Source organism: Rhincodon typus, chromosome 1 (assembly GCF_021869965.1).
Source record: "Rhincodon typus isolate 14 chromosome 1, sRhiTyp1.1, whole genome shotgun sequence".
NCBI lineage: Eukaryota > Metazoa > Chordata > Chondrichthyes > Orectolobiformes > Rhincodontidae > Rhincodon > Rhincodon typus.
The window spans coordinates 95,216,756-95,235,211 of record NC_063332.1 but is presented as its reverse complement, the minus strand read 5'-3'; the positions used below and the strand labels follow the sequence as shown (position 1 = coordinate 95,235,211).

Sequence of the window (18,456 nt, the reverse complement as noted above, 5' to 3'; positions counted from 1 at the left end):
CTAGGGCTAACTTTCACACCATTTTGGCTTTTCAACACTTCTTTTTGTAGCTTAGGCACCCCTACAACTTGCATGATTCTGCCATTTTGCTTTGCACACAGGAACACAGATACAACTCCTCCATCTGCGCAGGACACATGGCTCCTTGGCTTGCCTTGTTATTGTTGTTCAATTCGCGCTTATTTGGAGATTGCCAGCCTCCTCCTACTTCATGTTGCTTTCTTAGAGCACCTACCTTCAGCATTGACATAGAGGCTGCCAGCCTATGTGTGAGTCTCATTGCATTTTAGAAATCAGGATCCTCAGGGCTCAATTACAGACTGCCAACCTTTGTGGTTTGCATTGTCTCTGGCACACAGTCTTTTCAGTGTTCAGTTACAGGTTGTCAGTCTCTGTGGCTTGCATTGATTTTTAGTGCAGAGACAGAGGTAGACAACCTGTAACAATTTGGAACACTGAACAGTCAAGAAGTTGATGTGTCACTTTGTGGTGCCATACGACATCAGTGTCACACCTGCTGCATGCACCCAACAGTTTACACTGCAAACACACAGAACATGCTTCAAGCAAATTGCCATGTGTGACAATCAAAGGAGAGTAGTTTTTTTTAGTGGATCATGGTCAAATGATCAATCAGTTCTGTCCTGTCAAGTCAGTCCTTGGGGTTTTCTGAATAATGGTTATGGGAGTTATCAGGAGACAGTACATGCAATCCTAGGGAGGGCAGAGACTCAAGTCTGGGAGTGAACATCATTGTAAGAATTTGCTAAGGGAACAGTCATTGAGATATTGAGCAATTCTAGATAGAAGCATGGTACCTTATAAAAATAAAGAGGAGACTGGGAACTCCAAGTCAGGACATTCTCATGGTCGCTCAATCCTCTACATGGGGTGGCGTAGGGCCATCAATGATATTGCAATTTCCAAAGTCATGGGTTCTCGGGGCAAAATGGACACATTAATTGTAGTATAAAGGAGCTCTACTGAAATAGGGAATGCTGAAAGAGCATCGAAGGCACAGGGACAGCAGCACAAATGGGAACATCAAGGAAGGTAGAATGTACTGGTGCCAGAGGTAAGGCATGGAGTTGGAGCCTTGTCATATTGGATTGAATGTCATCGGCACAATAATCAAAGAACTCTCCCACCCAGTTATACTCTCTTCCACCAGGCAGAAGGTATAAAAGTTTGAAAACACATACCAACAGATTTAAGAACAGCTTCTTTGCTGCTGTTATCAGACTTATGAATGGACGTGATCTTTCTTTGCATCCTCTCTATAGCTGTAACAGTATATTTTGCATTCTGTTCTATTTCCCTTATGTACTTATGTAAGGTATGACTTGTCTGGTTAGCATGCAAAACAATACTTTTTACTGTATCTCAGTGCATGTGACAATAATAAATCCAAATAATAAACCCAAATAATGGGTGGGTATTCTAATTAGCAGGATGTTCCTAATGATTGCCTACAAAGAATTGTGTTGGGGCCTCAACCAATGACTGTGTGCGTTAATGCCTTAGTTTATGGGATTCAAGTCCAAAGATGACACAAAGTTAAGTGGCATCACAAGTATTATAGATGGGAGCGTAAAATTACCAATATGTATTAATAAATTAAATAATTTCGACAAGGTTAATTTGATAAGGTTCCACATAAAAGGTTATTGCTGTGCAATGTAGGAGCTCGTGATATTTGGGTAACATACTACCATGGATAGCTAATTGGTTAGCTGGCAGAAAACAGAGACCATGCATAAATAGATCTTTTTCAGAGATCACAGTGTATGACTAGTGGGGACCCGCAGGGGTCAACATTTTTCAATTTATATTAATGACTTAGATGTGGGGAATCAAAGGCATGGCAGCTAATTTTGCAAATGAGATGATGTTAGGTTGGATCTATGTTGTCAAGATGATGTAACAAGAATGCAGAAAGGTACAGACAGGTTAAAGTTGGCAAAAACTTTGCAGATGGAATATATGTGGGAAAGCAGGAAGAATAAAAAAAGAGAATTATTTGAACAGAAAGTGACTCCAGAATTACAAGTTGCAGAGGAATATTACTGTTCTAATCCATGAGTCTTAAAAGGTTAGTATGCAGATACAGCAAGTAATCAGGGAGGCTAATTGGATAGTAGTCTTTGTTATGAAAGGAATTGAACACAAAAGTAAGGATGTTAGGTTTCTGTTAGACAGGGCATTGATAAGATCACACAAATACTGTGTAGAGTTTTAGTCTTGTGATTTAAGGATAGATGGATATCCATTGGAGGAAGTTCAGTGGAGGTTTACTAGATTGATACATGAAATTAGCACATTGTTTTATGAAGAAAGATTGGACAGGCTGGGTATGTTTTTACTACAGTTCAGAAGAGAAAAAGGTAACTTGATTGAAGTTTATAAGGTCCTGACCTGGTCTTGACAAGGTGGATGTGGGAAGTATATTTACTTGTGGGAAGTCCAGAACTAAAGTATATGGTTTTAAAATTAAGGATTATCATTTTATAATGGAGATGAGAGGATTTTATTTCTTTCTCAGAGGGTTATGTAATATTGGAACTCTGTCTCAGAAAATGGTGGAGGCAAGGTCACTGAACATTTTTAAGGCAGAAATAGGTAAATCCTTGTTTGGCAGGGGAATCAAAGATTATTGGGTATAGGTGGGAAGATGGAATTAGGAACTCAAACAGATCAGCCGTAATCTTATCGAATGGCATAGAAGGCTTGAAGGGCCAATGACCTACTTTGATTGCTAATTCATGTTTACATGCATATTTGTATATTGTAACATGAGATTAAAATGTGGCACAGGGATTTCAATGTAGGTCATCCACTTTGGACCTTAAAAATGGTGAAGTGAGAAACAGTGGAAGCCAAGGAAGACAGGTCACGAAATTGCATCATTAAGAGCAGAAAATAAGTCGATTAGCTTTTTTAAAATTATGATCTTTATAACTAGAATGAAATAAAACAAGAAGGTTGAGGTTATGGCTCAACTCTACAAAGCTCTGGTTACAACATACCTCGAGTGCTAAAAGTAGTTCTGGTATGACACCTTAGGAAGGATATATTACCCTTAGTGGGAGAGCTGTGCAAATTTTTAGAAAGATACTTAGACTCCAAGAATTAAGCTGTAGATTGTTGAAAGTGGAATGGTAAACTAAGAAATAAGGTGTGTGTGGGAGCGTGGACTTTGTAAAATAGACACATAGATTATGAGTGCAAAGAGGGTATGAACCATAACAAAATATAGATTCAGTCTCAACTGGAATACTTTATATTTCAGAAAGGGTGTGAAGGCTACATAAAGGGTGCAGAAAAGATTTGAGAGAAAAGTTCCAGAAATGAGGAACATTATTGCATAGATTGAAGAAACTAGGGTTATCTCCTTAAAGAAGAGAAGGTTAAGAGCTTTTTGATTAAGATGTTAAAAGTTGTAAGGATCTGAACAGGGTAGTGGAGATTCAAAAACAAAATGCTACAGATAAGACAGTGGAGTGGAAATTAGGCCATTCGGCCCATCCAGTCTGCTCTACCATTCAATGATGGCTGATAAGTTTCTTAACCCCATTTTCCCACTTTCTCCCTGTGGCCTTTGACCCCTTGACAATCAAGAACCTATCTATCTCTGCCTTAAATATATTCAATGACCTGGCCTCCACCACCTGCTGTGGTAATGAATTCCATAGATTCACCACTCTTTGGCTGAAGAACTTTCTCTTTGTCTCTGTTCTAAACGGTCTTCCCTTTACCCTAAAGCTGTGCCCTCGGCTCTTAGTTTCTCCTGCTAATGGAAACATCTTCCCAATTTCCGATCCGTCCAGACCATTCAGTATTCTGTAAGTTTCAATTAGATTCCTCCCTCATCCTTCTAAATTCCATCAAGTATAGACCTAGAGTCCTCAAATGTTCCTCATATGTTAAACAATGCTTGAAACATGAACTAAATATAGAAAAAGCCAAAAAGACTGAGCAGGTCTGGCAGCTTCTGGCAGAGTTAGCACTTTTTGCCAAAACCTATCAGATAGGGATTAACTGTCCTAATTGGTGGAAGAATTGAGACCCAGACAATATCTAATTAAGGTGAATGGTAACAGAAGCAACTGTGGGTTAAAGATGAACTTTTTTTACGTAGCGAATGATTAGGATCATGAATACACTGTGTGAAATGTGCTGGAGACAGATTCAATCATGGCTTTCAAATGTGTATTGCATAATTATCTGAAGAGGAACAAACCTGCAGGGTTACTGGGAAAGGTGGGGCAATAGAACTAACAATGTTGCTGTTGTAGAACAGGCACATACATGTGGGCCGACATATGATCCCAGACTCATAACAGTATGGCTGTTGCTTAACTACCCTCTGAAATGGCCTTGCAAATAAGTTGTATAAAACCATGACTGAAGACAGCACTGTGGATGTACCTATACCACACAGACTATGGTTTGCCACCACCTTTCTCAAAGCAGTTAGGGATGGGTTCCTAATATTGCCAACAAAGTTTACATGCCAAGAACAAAGAAAAGTAAACATTGTCTGTTTGTATAAATTGCCTGGAATGCTGCTATGGCTAGATAAATTGTGAACCAGACAATAACAGCTTCTTGAAACTCTTTTGCGCTCCCAGTTTCAAAGAACTAAAATTAGCTAAAGTTAAAAAAAAGGAGAATCAGCACACATCGACAGAAAAATAGTTGCAGAAAGAGTGGGCCATGAAATAAAAATATCAAGCATCAAGGGAGTAATGTAGAATAAATTAGGAGCCATAAGTTGGGTTAAGAGAAACTAGGATGCTAGAAGAGATATTTGGCAATTCTTCTTCTCGGTTCTAATCTCTCTAACCTCACCCCAATCACATTGCTCCTTTTTATGACACTTCATTCATCCTATCACTTTAGTACAGAATTTTATTTTAATGATAGCATCAAGAGTTCAATTCGTCTTTAAAAATAAAGAAGAAAGCATTAAATTCTGTTTGATGATATATCTGTGATTTGACTTGAGTCTTTTGACTAAGTTAAAAGGTGTTATGCACCCAATTCCACATATTTATGCTTAATAATTTTAAAGGGTGGAACATCTTAGTTTGGAATGTCACCACAAATTTCTCTATGAAACATGAGAGTGCAGGAGTGGAAGATAACTTTTAATTTCGATACTTATATCCAAAACATTTGCTGGATTTGTCATTCTTTCTTAAAAATTTATGGGTTTTTTCTTTTCTCAATTGCTAACCTTGCTATTTGCGGATTGCAGGCAGAGGGGAAATTTAAGAAAGGAAGTAAGGATCTGGTTAAAAAAATGAGCATATAATCAACGTTAATAAAAAAATATTTTAATGACTGTAGTAAAAAATGGACTATCAATATCATAGCTTTCATCATCTGATTCTTCTTCTGGAGACCATTCACAAGCTACACGTGATTTTAAAAAGGACACATACTGACCTAAAATGGCTGCATCGATCACCTGTCCACAGACTGGGGCAAGTACAGGGAAATTAGATAGAATATATGAAACCAGCTGCATTAGAATTACCATTTTAATTAGGAAGTACTAAAATTCTGGAGATGCCAAGAAATTTGTGTCTCTCGTTTTATTCACACCTGAATGATGAAGGTGAAAGGTTGTCTACAACTATTCAGCTTGGAATGAAACAGTGACAAAGACATCAGAATTTGCAAAGGAACTGTATATCATCAAAAGCAGCCTTAGACCAACAAAGGAGAAAGAAAGTAATATCAACTCATAACAAGAATACTGAAAGCTCTTCTCTCTCCATCTCCCGTCTCTCAATCACAGAAACCAGCGCCGGTGGAAAAGCAATTTGGAAAAGCCACCATTCATCCAGAAATTGATGTTATTTGCAAGCTTAATCACTCCTGAGGAAAAAGGAAAACAGCTAAGCAGTTGGAACCCAGGTTTCAGTCCTGCTTTAAACTCAACTGCCCTTACCTTCCTGTCTATATATAAACATCTCCCCTCTTTACTTTTGAAGCTTATTCCCTGTGTTCTTTGTCTGTGTTTTCACTTTTACTCCGTTTTTCAGGGTATTAGTTTACAAAACTCCTCTTTCTTTTACACAAGAAAAGTTGGATTTGGCTCCATCATTTTCACTGAGTCAACTAAGTTTTGTTCTTACATTAAGTTTTAATTGAAGTGTGATAGCTGCAGGCCAGAAAAGAAGTAAATTATTTCTTGTGCCGAATCAAAAGGTGGTTAAAATGAGAGTAACTGATCACCCCTCTTCTCCAGTTTTAAAACTATCAATTTCATTCCATTACACATTTGTTTGGTTCACCTTTGGAGAAATTAAAGTAGTACATTTACACAATGCATGAATGTCTAGTTTGGGCTACAAAGGGATACTTTTACATCCAGAAGTTACACTGTTGTAAAAGTAAGTTTAGGGCAGTATAGATCAACTCTTATAAAAATGAAGTGTCCGGCGAATCCAAGAAGGCCCCTATGAAGGGCACCTATGAAAGGTCTGAATCTGTAACATTTATATCTGTCAAAACTTACTCTTACTTTGTAGGTTATGTGATTGCTGTGATTGCAGCTGTATCTTCCTTTTGGAGATGCTTTTGGCTCTATTGCTAATTTTGTTGTCATTTATTTTGGACTGAGGAGAATAATCACTGGCAGTCAGGTATTTGAGCAATTCAGTGCATGGACGGCGCTCAACCTGTAACTTCTGCTGCTGCCAAATATTTCTTGTCCTGATACTTGACGTTGACTCCACCTAATAAAGATTAAAGAAAACAGCATTACTAAAAATGTGAATACATATTATTGAAGATACCACTTGAAAAATAAAGTATGTGATACTAAATAACTTTCACAATTAAGTAGTTGCTCCTATTGTTTTTGTTTTGTACATTTAACTGCATAACTGAAAGTAGCAGCTGGTAAAAACAAGGCTGATATTACACAAAATTAACCTTGGTAACTATTGAGATCATGGAAAGAATTGATGAAAGCACTTAAGGAGTTCTGTTTTTGTGTTAAAGTTCTTCTGTTTCTTTAAGGAGGGGACAGAATCACAAGATCTATTGATTGTTTTCCCACATATATAAGTGACAGGATGATGCTTGGACATAATCGTGTTGCACCTTACTAACTCAATCAAGAAGTTTGCCAAATACCTTTTCATGAAGGTAATGAAATTTTGAGAAAATACTTACTGGATCTTATCTAATGAGTGGACACTGACAAATTTTAGAGAACAAGGAAAATAAGTCGTTGGAAGCTAAGTGTTCTGGTAGTATCTCCTTCTACAGATATTGAAAATCCTGCCTACTGTAACTCTACAACAACTTCAGTTTCTAATAGGTTTGCAAATGCTTAATCATGCAGTATCTACACAATTGTAGTCTTTAGTATAACATAAGTAGAAGTTGGTGAGCCACCTTCTCGAACTGCTGCATTCTGTACGATGAACATGCTAGGTAAGAAGTTGAAATGAAAACAACAGTGGTGAAGACACAATGATATATTTCCAACACAGTTGACCTTTGACTTGGAGGGGAACTTTGAGGTGCTGGTGTTTGCATGAACCTGATGCTATTGCCCCTCTTGGTGGTAGAGGATGCAAGTTTGGGTGGTACTGTTAAAGGCAACTAGGTGAATTTATGCAGTACATCTTGTGGATGGTACACACTGCAATCAGGGTGCACATCACAACTGATTAAGATGCTGGATGAGATGCAATCAAATTGCCTGGTTTTTCCGAGATGCTGTTGAACTTCTTGAATGTTGTTGGAGCTGCATGCAATTAGAGAGCAGCGACCACACTCCCGACATGTTCACTGTAGATGATGAAAAAACTCTGCAATTTCAGGTCACGAGCCACTAATTTCAGAACAAACAGCCTCTGCCAAGTTGTAGCTGCAATATTTATGTAGTTGGTCCAGCTAAGGTTTTGGTCAATGGCGTCCTCAGAATCTTAATGTTAGGAACTCAACAATGATAGTACCATTAAACAGTATGGAGAGACAATTGAGTTCCCTCTCCTTGGAGTTGGGCATTGCATGGTATGAATATTGCTTGCCCTGAACCAGTCCAAGCTTGAACGTGTCCAGCTTTTGCTGAATACAGATACAGACTGCTTCATTATCGGAAGAGATGTAAATTTTCAGGGAATGGCAGAATAATGACAATGTTACTAGATTAGTAATCCAAAGGCTTCGACTGATCCTCGACAGACATAAGGTAGTTGGTGGAAATTAAATTCAATTAATTAATTTAAAAAACTGGAACTGAAAACAAAGTCTGAGTAGTAGTGACCATGAAATTACTGGATTGACATACGAACGCATTTAATTCACCAACTTCCTTCAGGAGAAGTACTCTGCTGTCCTTACACCTTTTGGCCTGAACTCCAAACGTACATGATGTCATTGACTTTTAACTGGCTTCTGAAATCAGCCACTTAGTTCTATCAGACTGTTAAGTAAGAAGCTTTCCACGGGTCTGGCAGCATCTGTGAAGGAAAAAACAGAGTTAACGTTTCGGGTCCGGTGACCCTTCCTTAGAACTGGGTTCTGAGGAAGGATCACCGGACCCGAAACGTTAACTCTGTTTTCTCCTTCACAGATGCTGCCAGACCTGCTGAGCTTTTCCAGCAACTTTGTTTTTGTTCCTGATTTACAGCATCCGCAGTTCTTTTGGTTTTTATTTAAGAAGCTTTCCACCATGTTCTCAAGGGCAAATGGAGACACTAGACAAATGCTGGCCTTGACAGTAATATTCTACCTTAAGTTAAAGACAAAACAATGCGCAATCATCAGTGAACAATCACTTCTAACATTATGAATGGAAGGAAACTAATTGGGCCTGAGGCACTACCCTGAGGAACTCTTGCTTGGAAGTTCTGGTGGTTAAGATGATTGGTTTCCAACAATTATAACTGTCCCCTCTGTGCTGTGACTATGGGCAGTGAAGAGTTTCCCCAGAATTTGACTGAGTTTGATTTTACTTGGGTTATTGCTGCCACTCAATCAAATACTTCCTTGAAGAAAAAGGTAGCAAATTTACTTCACCTCTGGAAATCAGCTTTGTTAGTAATGTTTGAACCAAGGCTCGAATCAAGTCATAATGCCGTGGCCCTAGTGAAAACCAAACTGAACCACTAAGTTGTTAGAGTACAGAGAAGACTGTTTGGCTTGTTGAATCTATACCAGTTCTTTGAATGAGAAATTCACCACTCACCCACCTTCTCTCCATGACCGTACACATTTTTCCTTTTCAGTTAATAATCCAATTCCTTCTTGAATCCCTCATTTGAATCTGCCATCAGTGAGCAGGCTGTTGTTAAGTGCCACAATAACTTAGTTGAGGACCCTTTCCATCATGTTGCTGAAAATAGAGGGTAGACTGGATGGCATTGACATTGGCCAGATTAGTTTGGCCTGCCTTTTCATGGACAGGGAGACACTTGGGCTGTTTTCACTTTGTTAGGTTGGTGTTCTAGCTTGATCAGTGGCATTGCTAGTTTAGGTATACAAATCTTCAGTAATACTATCAAGATATTGTCAGGGTACCATATCTTTTTTCGCTATCTAGTACAATCAAATATGATGTTAAATAACTCACTCTAAATATCTAATTCAAAAATTCATTCTTTTGCACACAAGGAAAATAAATAATCCATGTGGCTTCTTAAAAACCAAAGTTAATAATCAGGAAGGATTATCAAAAAACTTTCCAAAACCAATTTCATCAGTTTAACCTGAAATTACTCTGAAGATTTATGGCATAAAATGATATCTTCCTTGCACATAACACTCTGATGACAGCACTGAAGCGTACCTTGACAACAGCCGGGCTTGGTCTAATCCTGTTATTGTTGGTCACGTGGGTGTGGGTGCTGCCTCCATTGCGTTCATTGTAGATAAGCTGTGAATTGGCAGGAGCTAGCAAGAGCTTCTTTAACTAGAAAAATACAACCAAAATACAGGGAAATTTAATGAAGCATGAAATAAACCAAATCTACTGGTGAACAACTTCTCATCAAATTGTATGTCATTTAAAATAGTCCAGTTTCTAGTTACCATGGTATGCTGTTGTTTTTGATCATTTCAGAATACATATTAACGAACTATGGTGAGAAAAAACATTTTCACATGCAAATACTGGTAAGAAAACCATATTTTCACATGCAAATATTTAGAGACCATAAGTATTATTGCATCCAAGCTACTATTAAAAAAGTTACAATTATGAGGATAATAAGATGGTTATGCTTTGAGACTGTTACTTTGAAGTAAAATGAAGGGATCAATTGGCTTGTGAAGTCTGCCTTACACTATACCTAGTGGTTTAATTGTGAAGAAGCTCAAGGAGACAGTGGTGTGGAATATTCCCGCTGTAGGATCATCACTGCCACTCACAGGTAGGACAGCAGGTTCTCCTCCAGTCTGTCTGGGAACAGCGGGAAGTCCTATTTTTCAGATTGGCAGCTAAAAGCTCTGCTCCTGATCTGATCAGTTTTGACCAGTGAAGTACGCTATAATTAGAATCAGCCACACAGTTGTTTCCACTCATCCCACTGTGGTCAATTTCATCCTCAGGGTTTACTGCAAAGAACCCTTACTGATGTCACAGACATGTCTATAAATACTCTTGAGAACGTGGATTATTCTGCAATCTCCATCAATCAGGTTTTACCTCATGGACACCCAGCCCTTCAGTAACTTACACCTGTCATCATTAACCCTCCCCTATCATCCTGTGGTCGTAATTCTGAAAATCTGTCCAGCCTACGGAAGCTGAATTTCTGTCTCCTACACAATTAAGCACCTGTGCCTCCTTCATTTTCATTTCTAGTAACTTCACAAGATTTTGCCTAATGATTAGCAACCAATGGTTAGATTGAGTCTCAAAATCCCAACAAGTGTTGAGAATGTCAGATTGTGCATTAAACTGTCTATTTACATCAAATACAAACTAGAGTTTATATTTCTACTTCTACATGAATACAAGGCCCACGTGAGTAACATTGTAGTGGAAATGAGTTTTGAGCAGAGAAGGGTCACAATACCCTCAAAATCTCACAAACAAGGTTAACTTGCCAGTCTTCAGGAAAATGAGAACAATTAAAAGCTAAAAGTCTCACTAGTTCATCATGTGGGAACGTGAATGCGAGTTTGTGCTTGAAAAGAATAACTTCATGAGGGGTCAAAGCAAAGCTGGAATTGCCTAGTTTGCTCCAAGGGAAGAATCTCTGGGGATAAAACAAAAAGCAGGCCTGAAATTTTAAAAATTCCAATGCTGACAAAGAAAAGTCCTTGGGTGATAAAAATAGTTTTGAATTGGTTCTGGGAGAATTGAATGTCCACATAAGGAACTGTGTAAGGTACATTTTCAATTGTGCTAAAAAAGAAAAGGGAAATATTCTGTATTATTGTTTAAAGTATAAGGTTTCTACAAAGGTTGCATTTACTCAATATTGTAGTTTAGACTATGTTTGCAGTTAAAGTTTTAAAACTTGAAATCTTGAAGATTTTTTCATTTATTATTTGGAAGTTTGAATTTAATACTAAAAATTAGCATCTCTGCATAGATCACATTACTCTGTTCTTAAAATGCAGTATTGATCTTCCTTGATGTTACATTTTTATAAGCATGAAATGCTTTCATATTTCTTGTGGCGTTAATTTAAAAATCCAAACCTTATTTTGATTACATCATACCCATGCAGGGTGTAGCCAGAGGCTCATCCAATTCTTGTTAAACAGTAGGAAGGATTCTTACTAGAGACGGCTCTTCAGCCTCCGGATTCGGAGGGGTGCCGTCAGGCGTTGAGGGAGGGCCGGGATCATTGACATTGGTCACATCCCCATCTGTCAGTGCATCAAATGAAGGCAGTCCATCCTCATCTATTGGGATGCTGTCCAATGTCTCCGTTAAGGCAGCCAACAAGTTAGCCTCATTTTCTTCATCCATCTTCTGCCAAAAAAGAAAGTATCCTTTAAAAGCTTATCGTGTAAATCATGCAAGAGATGTAATATTTGCGGAAAAATGCAGTTTGCTAAAGAAAACACTGGCAACTCAAAAAGGCATGTGGTGAATGATATTACTACTGTAAAACTCAGATTTTCTTTTCATGGAAGTGTGCAAATTGAGTGTATATTTTTAGTTATTTTAGCTGATAAACGTTATCGGTATGTTAATATACTTGTGCACCATATAAGGGCTTAACACTCACCTCTTCTTCTCTCCACTGGGAAATGCTCAGACCAGGAATTAAGTAGAATGAGACTTAAATCTAGCAGATTTGTTGTTTCTTTGCAAGGTGTTAATGTGTAACACAAATCTTTCAATTGATTAACTAATTTTCAAAGTAATTACTTATTCAGCATATCATTGCATCATCTTCTTGGCATCTGCAATAACTAGGCAACTGTAAAGTGTAATCCTTGTCACAACCCTGGTGGCAACAGTGCACTGGAAATCAGGCCCCGCGATTTTACAAGTCTTCACAAATGTGAAATATGGCCAACCTAAGAATGGTTAAATACTTGTTTGTGACCACTACCAATGGTGAAGAAATTCATACCAGGTTTCATCAATAAACAAAATGTGGAGGTGCCGGTGTTAGACTGGGGTGGACAAAGTCAGAAGTCACATGACACCAGGATATAATCCAAAAGGTTTATTTGAAATCACAAGCTTTCGGAACATAGCCCCTTCATCAGCTCTGAAAGCTTGTGATTTCAAATAAACCTTTCGGACTAAAACCTGGTGTCATGTGATTTTTGACTTCATCAATAAACAAGGCAACAAAAATACTTTATTTATTATCCTCTAAAGTACAGCAAAAACAGATTATTAATTATGAACATGCACACTTAAAGTATATCCCTTTTAAATCCAAACACACATACATTCATACATAGGATGGACAACACAGATGAGACAACCCTTGCAGAAATAGCATGGGTGGAAAATATAGACACCAAGTTTGCTAAATCAAGTCCAAAACGGATGGAGTGAAGTGACTTTCTTACAGTTCTTTTTTGGGTTTTTACAATTATTTCACATTGTTATCAACTGCTGTCAATTCTTTAGCCATTCAGTTGAGCGTAGATTTGGCTTGAGTTAGCAGTTCTTTTTTCCTGCAAGATCTTTGAATTTGATTTCTTTTCCACTCACAGAGGGTAAGAGAGAGAGAGACAGCAATTGTGCTTACTTGCTAGGCTTTTTGGAGGTCTGAGTCCCAACTGTTCCCATTCCTCTCAATTCTGTGACAAACTGCCACAGACAAATAATCCACAGGCTGTTTATGGGCAGTTACATTTTATAAAGCTAAGGCAGTGGTGGAGTAGCAGCATTCAGGCTCCTGCTTGTCTACGGCCTTCTTCCATCGATTTCTCCTTTTCTTTTATTTTTCTTGTTTTTTTTCTACTTTACTTTTGTCTACTGTTCTTTCTTACTTTTTGCCATTGGAAAGCTCAGCTCTGGCTGAACTGGCAGCATTGGCAATGGCAGTGAGTGTGGGCCCTGTGGCGAGAGATCGTGCCAGAGCGTGGCGACTTTAACACCGGTGGGCCCAGTGCAGGACTCAAAGTGGTGGCAGTGGCACCGACATTGACACTGGCTCTAATGTCAGTGTTGGCTCAAAGGGTTTCACTCTTGCATTTAGTTGGGGAGGTTGTGGACTCTGACTGATCATTCAATTGATTCCAAGATGGCGGCAGCATTGGCGAGATGGGCCCAGCAGCGAGTGATGGCGCCAGAGTGTGGTGACTTCAACATTGTTGGTGGGTCCGGTGCAGGAGGTGGCAAGGCACAGGACTTGAGATGTTGGTACTGCGACAGTGAAGCAGCCATTGCAGCGGTGGCAGCATTGCAGTGTTGGTGATTCCAGTGCAGGTAGTGTTGGTTGGTCCAGCTCAAGGCTCATGGCAGTGGTGGTGCCCAGGGTTATCTGAACATTTTCTTTTCCTTTTGTTTCTGTTTCTTTAATTTCTGCCCTTGTTTTTAATTCTAACTTTTGTATTCTATGATGGTGCTGGACAGTGGTGACTGTATACACTTTTCATTGTACTCCTGTACTCAGCACACATGACAATAAAATCTAATGTAATCTAACTTAATCTACATTTTGTTTCAAAGATCCCTAGCGCTGGCATTTCTCACAAAAGTATCAAATCTTGTATCAGGACAAAAAAACAGTTCCACTTTTCCTGAGTTGTAAAAAAAAAATTTCCTAGTTTATTGGCTGTATATTGTATTTTTTTGATTGTGTCAGTTAGAGTTATTGAGTCATAGAGTTGTACAGCACAGAAACAGAACTTCAGTCCAACTTGTCTACGCCAATCAGATATCCTAAATTAATCTAGTTGATTTGCCAGCATTTCGCCCGTATACCCTCTAAACCCTTCCTATTCATTTATCCATCCAGATGCCTTTTAAATGTTGTTGTACCAACCTCTACCACTTCCTCTAGCAGCTCGTTCCAGACACACACCACTGTCTGTGTGAAAAAGTTGCCCCTTAGATCCCTTTCAAATCTTTCTCCTCTCACTTTAAACTTACGCCCTCTAGTTTTGGATTCCCCCAAAAACTGGGGAAAGACCTTGGCTATTCAACCTATCCATGCCCCTCAGGAACAGAAACACAGTTGCTGGAAAAGCTCAGCAAGTCTGGCAGCATCTGTGGAGGAGAAAACAGAGTTAACGTTTCGGGTCCGGTGACCCTTCCTCATGCCCCTCAGATTGTTTTGAGGGTTTTTCACCATGATACCTTGTGAGATTTCTTGCCATGTTTTACCAAACCCACATCATTAATTATCGACAACACCCCATGGCATCATTCACTCCAATTTTAGCCCCATCCATTATCTACAAATCACATGATCTCTCACTGATATCCACCATGAGACCGCCATCCTTTGTATCAGTGCCATCTGAGCACTTGGACGTGCTGACAATCTGGCCTTGCCCCCGAGAGCCTCCATGTCCTCTTTAACCCCAATAACACCCAGAGGCTCCATATCCTCTTTAATCCCAATAACCGCCGTAACTTCAATATCCTCTTTAGCACCGACAGCCACCAGAGTCTCAAGATCCTCTCTAACATGAATAATCCAATATCCTGGTGGGCAGATTTGCTAATGCTGCAAAGGACGGTTTAAACTAGATTGGCAGGAGGGTGGGATCATCAATAGCAGGGAGGCAAGTGCGAGGCTGGAAGGAGATACAGTAGTCAGAATTTGCAAGTTGAAGAGACAGGTCAGGATGGAACAGGACAGGGAGCGAGGAATGCCTGATGGATTAAATTGCATCTATTTCAATGCAAGAGGGCTAACAGATAACGCTGATAAACTCAGGGTGTGGATAGGTACATAGGGGTGGGATATTATAGCCATTACAGAAACATGGCTCAGGGAGAGACAGGACTGGCAGCTTAATGCGCCAAGGCACAAGTGCTTTAGGCGGGACAGAGGTGGAGGAAAGAGGAGAGGGGGAGTTGCATTTTTGATTAAGAGGAGTATCACAGCGATAGTCAGAGATGAAATAACAGGGATCATCCAGTGAGGCTTTGTGGGTGGAGCTAAGAAATAAGAAGGGGATGGTGACATAATTGGGGTTGTACTATAGATCCCCAAATAGTATATGGGAATTAGAGGAACAAATACGCAGGGAGACTGGGGAGACTTGCAGGAGCAATAGGGTTGTCATAATAGGAGATTTTAATTTCCTAACATATATTGGTAATGCCATAGTGTTACGGGCAAATTCATGGAATTTGTTAAATGTGTTCAGGAAAGTTTCCTTAAGCAGTATATAAAGGGTCCTACTCAGGAAGGGACAAAACCCGATCTACTCTTGGGAAATAGGGCAGGACAGGTGACTGAAGTGACAGTTGGGGAGCACTTTGGGACCAGTGACCATAGTTCTATTAATTTTAAAATAGTTATGGAGAAGGACAAAACTGGTCCATAGGTTCAAGTTCTAAATTGGGGCAAGGTGAATTTTGATGGAATTAGATAGAAGCTTGCAGGAGTTGATTGGAGTAGTTTGTTTGCAGGCAAAAGGGACCTCTGGCAGTGGGAGGCCTTTAAAAGTGTGATAGCTAGAGTTCAAGGTCATATGTTCTTGTGATGGTGAAGGGTAGGGTTGGCTGGGGTAGGGAACCCTGGATGACAAGAGATATTGAGGCTTTGACCAGAAAAAAGAAGGAGGCATGGCTCAAGTACAGGCAGTAGGATCAAGGGAATCCCCGGAAGAACATAGGGGCTACAGGAGTTTACTGAAGAAGGAATTCAGGCAGGCAAAAAGGCGGCACGAGATAGCTTTGGCTGAGAAGATTAGGGTGAATCCAAAGAGATCACTTAAGTATATTAAAGGAAAAAGAATAACTAGAAAGAGAATAGGACCCCTCAAGTGCCAAAGTGGACATGTATGTATGGAACCGCAAGAGATGGGTGAGGTCCTCAATGAATACTTCTCATACTACCGTGGAGAAAGACATGAAGTCTTGGGAACGTGGGCAAGTTAGTGGCAATATCTTGGGGACAGTCCATATCACAGTTTAGAAGGTGTTGAAAGTATGAGAATGTACAAAGTTGGATAAATGTCCTTGTCCTGAACAGATATATCCAAGAACCCTGCAAGAGGCTAGAGAAGAAATTGCGGGAGCCTTGACTGATAATATTTGCATCATCGTTAGCCATAGGTGAGGTCCCAGAAGACTGGAGGGTAGCAAATTTTGTGCCCTTCTTCAAGAAGGGCTGCAAAGAAAAGTCTGGGAATTATAGACCAGTAAGCCTAACATCTGTGGTATGTAAGTTACTTGAGAAGATTCTGACGGATAAGATACACATGCATTTGGAAAGACAGGGTTTGATTAGTTATAGTCAGCATGGCTTTGTGAATGGGAGATCATGCCTCACAAGTGTGTCAGACTTCTTTGATGAAGTGACCAGGAAAGTTGATGAGGGCAGGCCAGTAGATGTAGTCTATATGGATTTCAGTAAGGCCTTTGATAAAGTTCCACATGGTAGGCTACTCTTGAAGGTTAAATTGCATGGAATCCAGGGATAGTTGGCAAATTAGTTACACAATTGGCTTGATGGTTGGAAGCAGAGAGTAATAGTGGAAGGATGCTTGTCGCACTGGAGGCCTTTGACTAGTGGGTGTGCCTTAGGGGTCAGTGCTGGGCCCAATGCTGTTTGTTATCTATATCAATGATCTGGATGAGAATGTACAAGGTATGATTAATATGTTTGCGGATGACAGTAAAATAGGCGATATAGTGATCAGTGAGGAAGGTTATCAGAAATTGCAGCAAGATCTTGATCAGCTGGGGAAGTGGGATGAGAAATGGCAAATGGTGTTTAATATAGATAATTGTGAGGTGTTGCATTTTGGGGAAGTCAAATCAAGGTAGGAGTTTCATGGTGAATGGCAGGCCCTCACAGAGAGCAGTGGAAGAGAGGGACCTTGGAGTTCAGGTGCACGGTTCTCTGAAAGTGGAGTCACAGGTAGACAGAAGGCTTTTGGCACACTGGCCTTCATCAGTTAGGGTACTAAGTATAGGAGTTGGGAAGTTATGTTGCAGATATACACTTGGACCATTGCGTTCAATTTTGGTCACCTTGCTACAGGAAGGATGTTATTAAACTTGAAAGCGTGCAAAGGAAATTTACAAAGATGTTGCCAGGTCTCAAGGGACTGAGTTATAGGGCAAGGTTGGACAAACTAAGATTTTCTTTCTTTTGAGCATAGGAAACTGACAGGGGATCTTATGGAGTGCATAAGATCATGAGAAGCATGGATAGGGTGAATGCACTCAGTCTTTTCCCCAGGGTGGGGAATTGAGGACGAGAGGGCATCAGTTTAAAATAAGAGGGGAAAGAATACATTGGAACCTGAGGGGCAACCTTTTTACACAGAAGGTGGTATGCATATGGAATGAGATGCCAGTGGAAGCGGTTGAGGCGGGTATATTAACAACATTTAAAAGGCATTTGGATGAATACATGGATAGGGAAGGTTTAAAAGGATTTCGGCCAAGGGCAGGGAAATGGGGTTAGCGTGGATGGATGTTTTGATCAGCATGAACCAGTTTGGGCCGAAGGGCCTGTCTCTGTGCTGCAGGACTCTATGACTCTAATCCCCAGAATCTCCATATCCTCTTTCACGCCAACAGTCCCCAGAGCTTCTATATCCTCTCTAACACTGATAGCCACCAGAGTCTCCATATCCTCTTTAATCCCAATTGCCTCAACAGCCTCCATTTTCCCTTTGACCCCAAAGCCATTTCCACTTAGCTTCCATGTGGAGTGATGCCACATTGAACATTGCCACATTGAACAAGGCAAGGCATGGATGCTCAAGCTTGCAGATAGGCATGGAGTGAGAGGGCACAAAGAAGACAAGCATATCACTCTGAGATGTAGCCTGAACTGGGTGCTTGTCCCAGTGCAAAAACTCTACTTG

At 39.9% G+C, this 18,456-nt stretch overlaps 1 protein-coding gene across 4 annotated transcripts in view; it reads right to left on the bottom strand.

Moving 5' to 3' along the window:
• Positions 1-18,456, bottom strand: part of ppargc1a (peroxisome proliferator-activated receptor gamma, coactivator 1 alpha) — a 136,431-nt gene that overhangs the window by 49,113 nt on the left and 68,862 nt on the right. For 2 of the 4 annotated variants that reach the window (XM_048605188.1, XM_048605205.1), the window contains exons 3-5: positions 11,762-11,956; positions 9,818-9,940; positions 6,530-6,749 (exon numbers count right to left, since the gene is read on the bottom strand). In XM_048605188.1, coding sequence (XP_048461145.1) covers positions 6,530-6,749; positions 9,818-9,940; positions 11,762-11,956 — 538 coding nt within the window. The remainder of the gene's footprint in view (positions 1-6,529; positions 6,750-9,817; positions 9,941-11,761; positions 11,957-18,456) is intronic. The other 2 variants (XM_020511424.2, XM_048605201.1) reach the window with 2 other exon arrangements.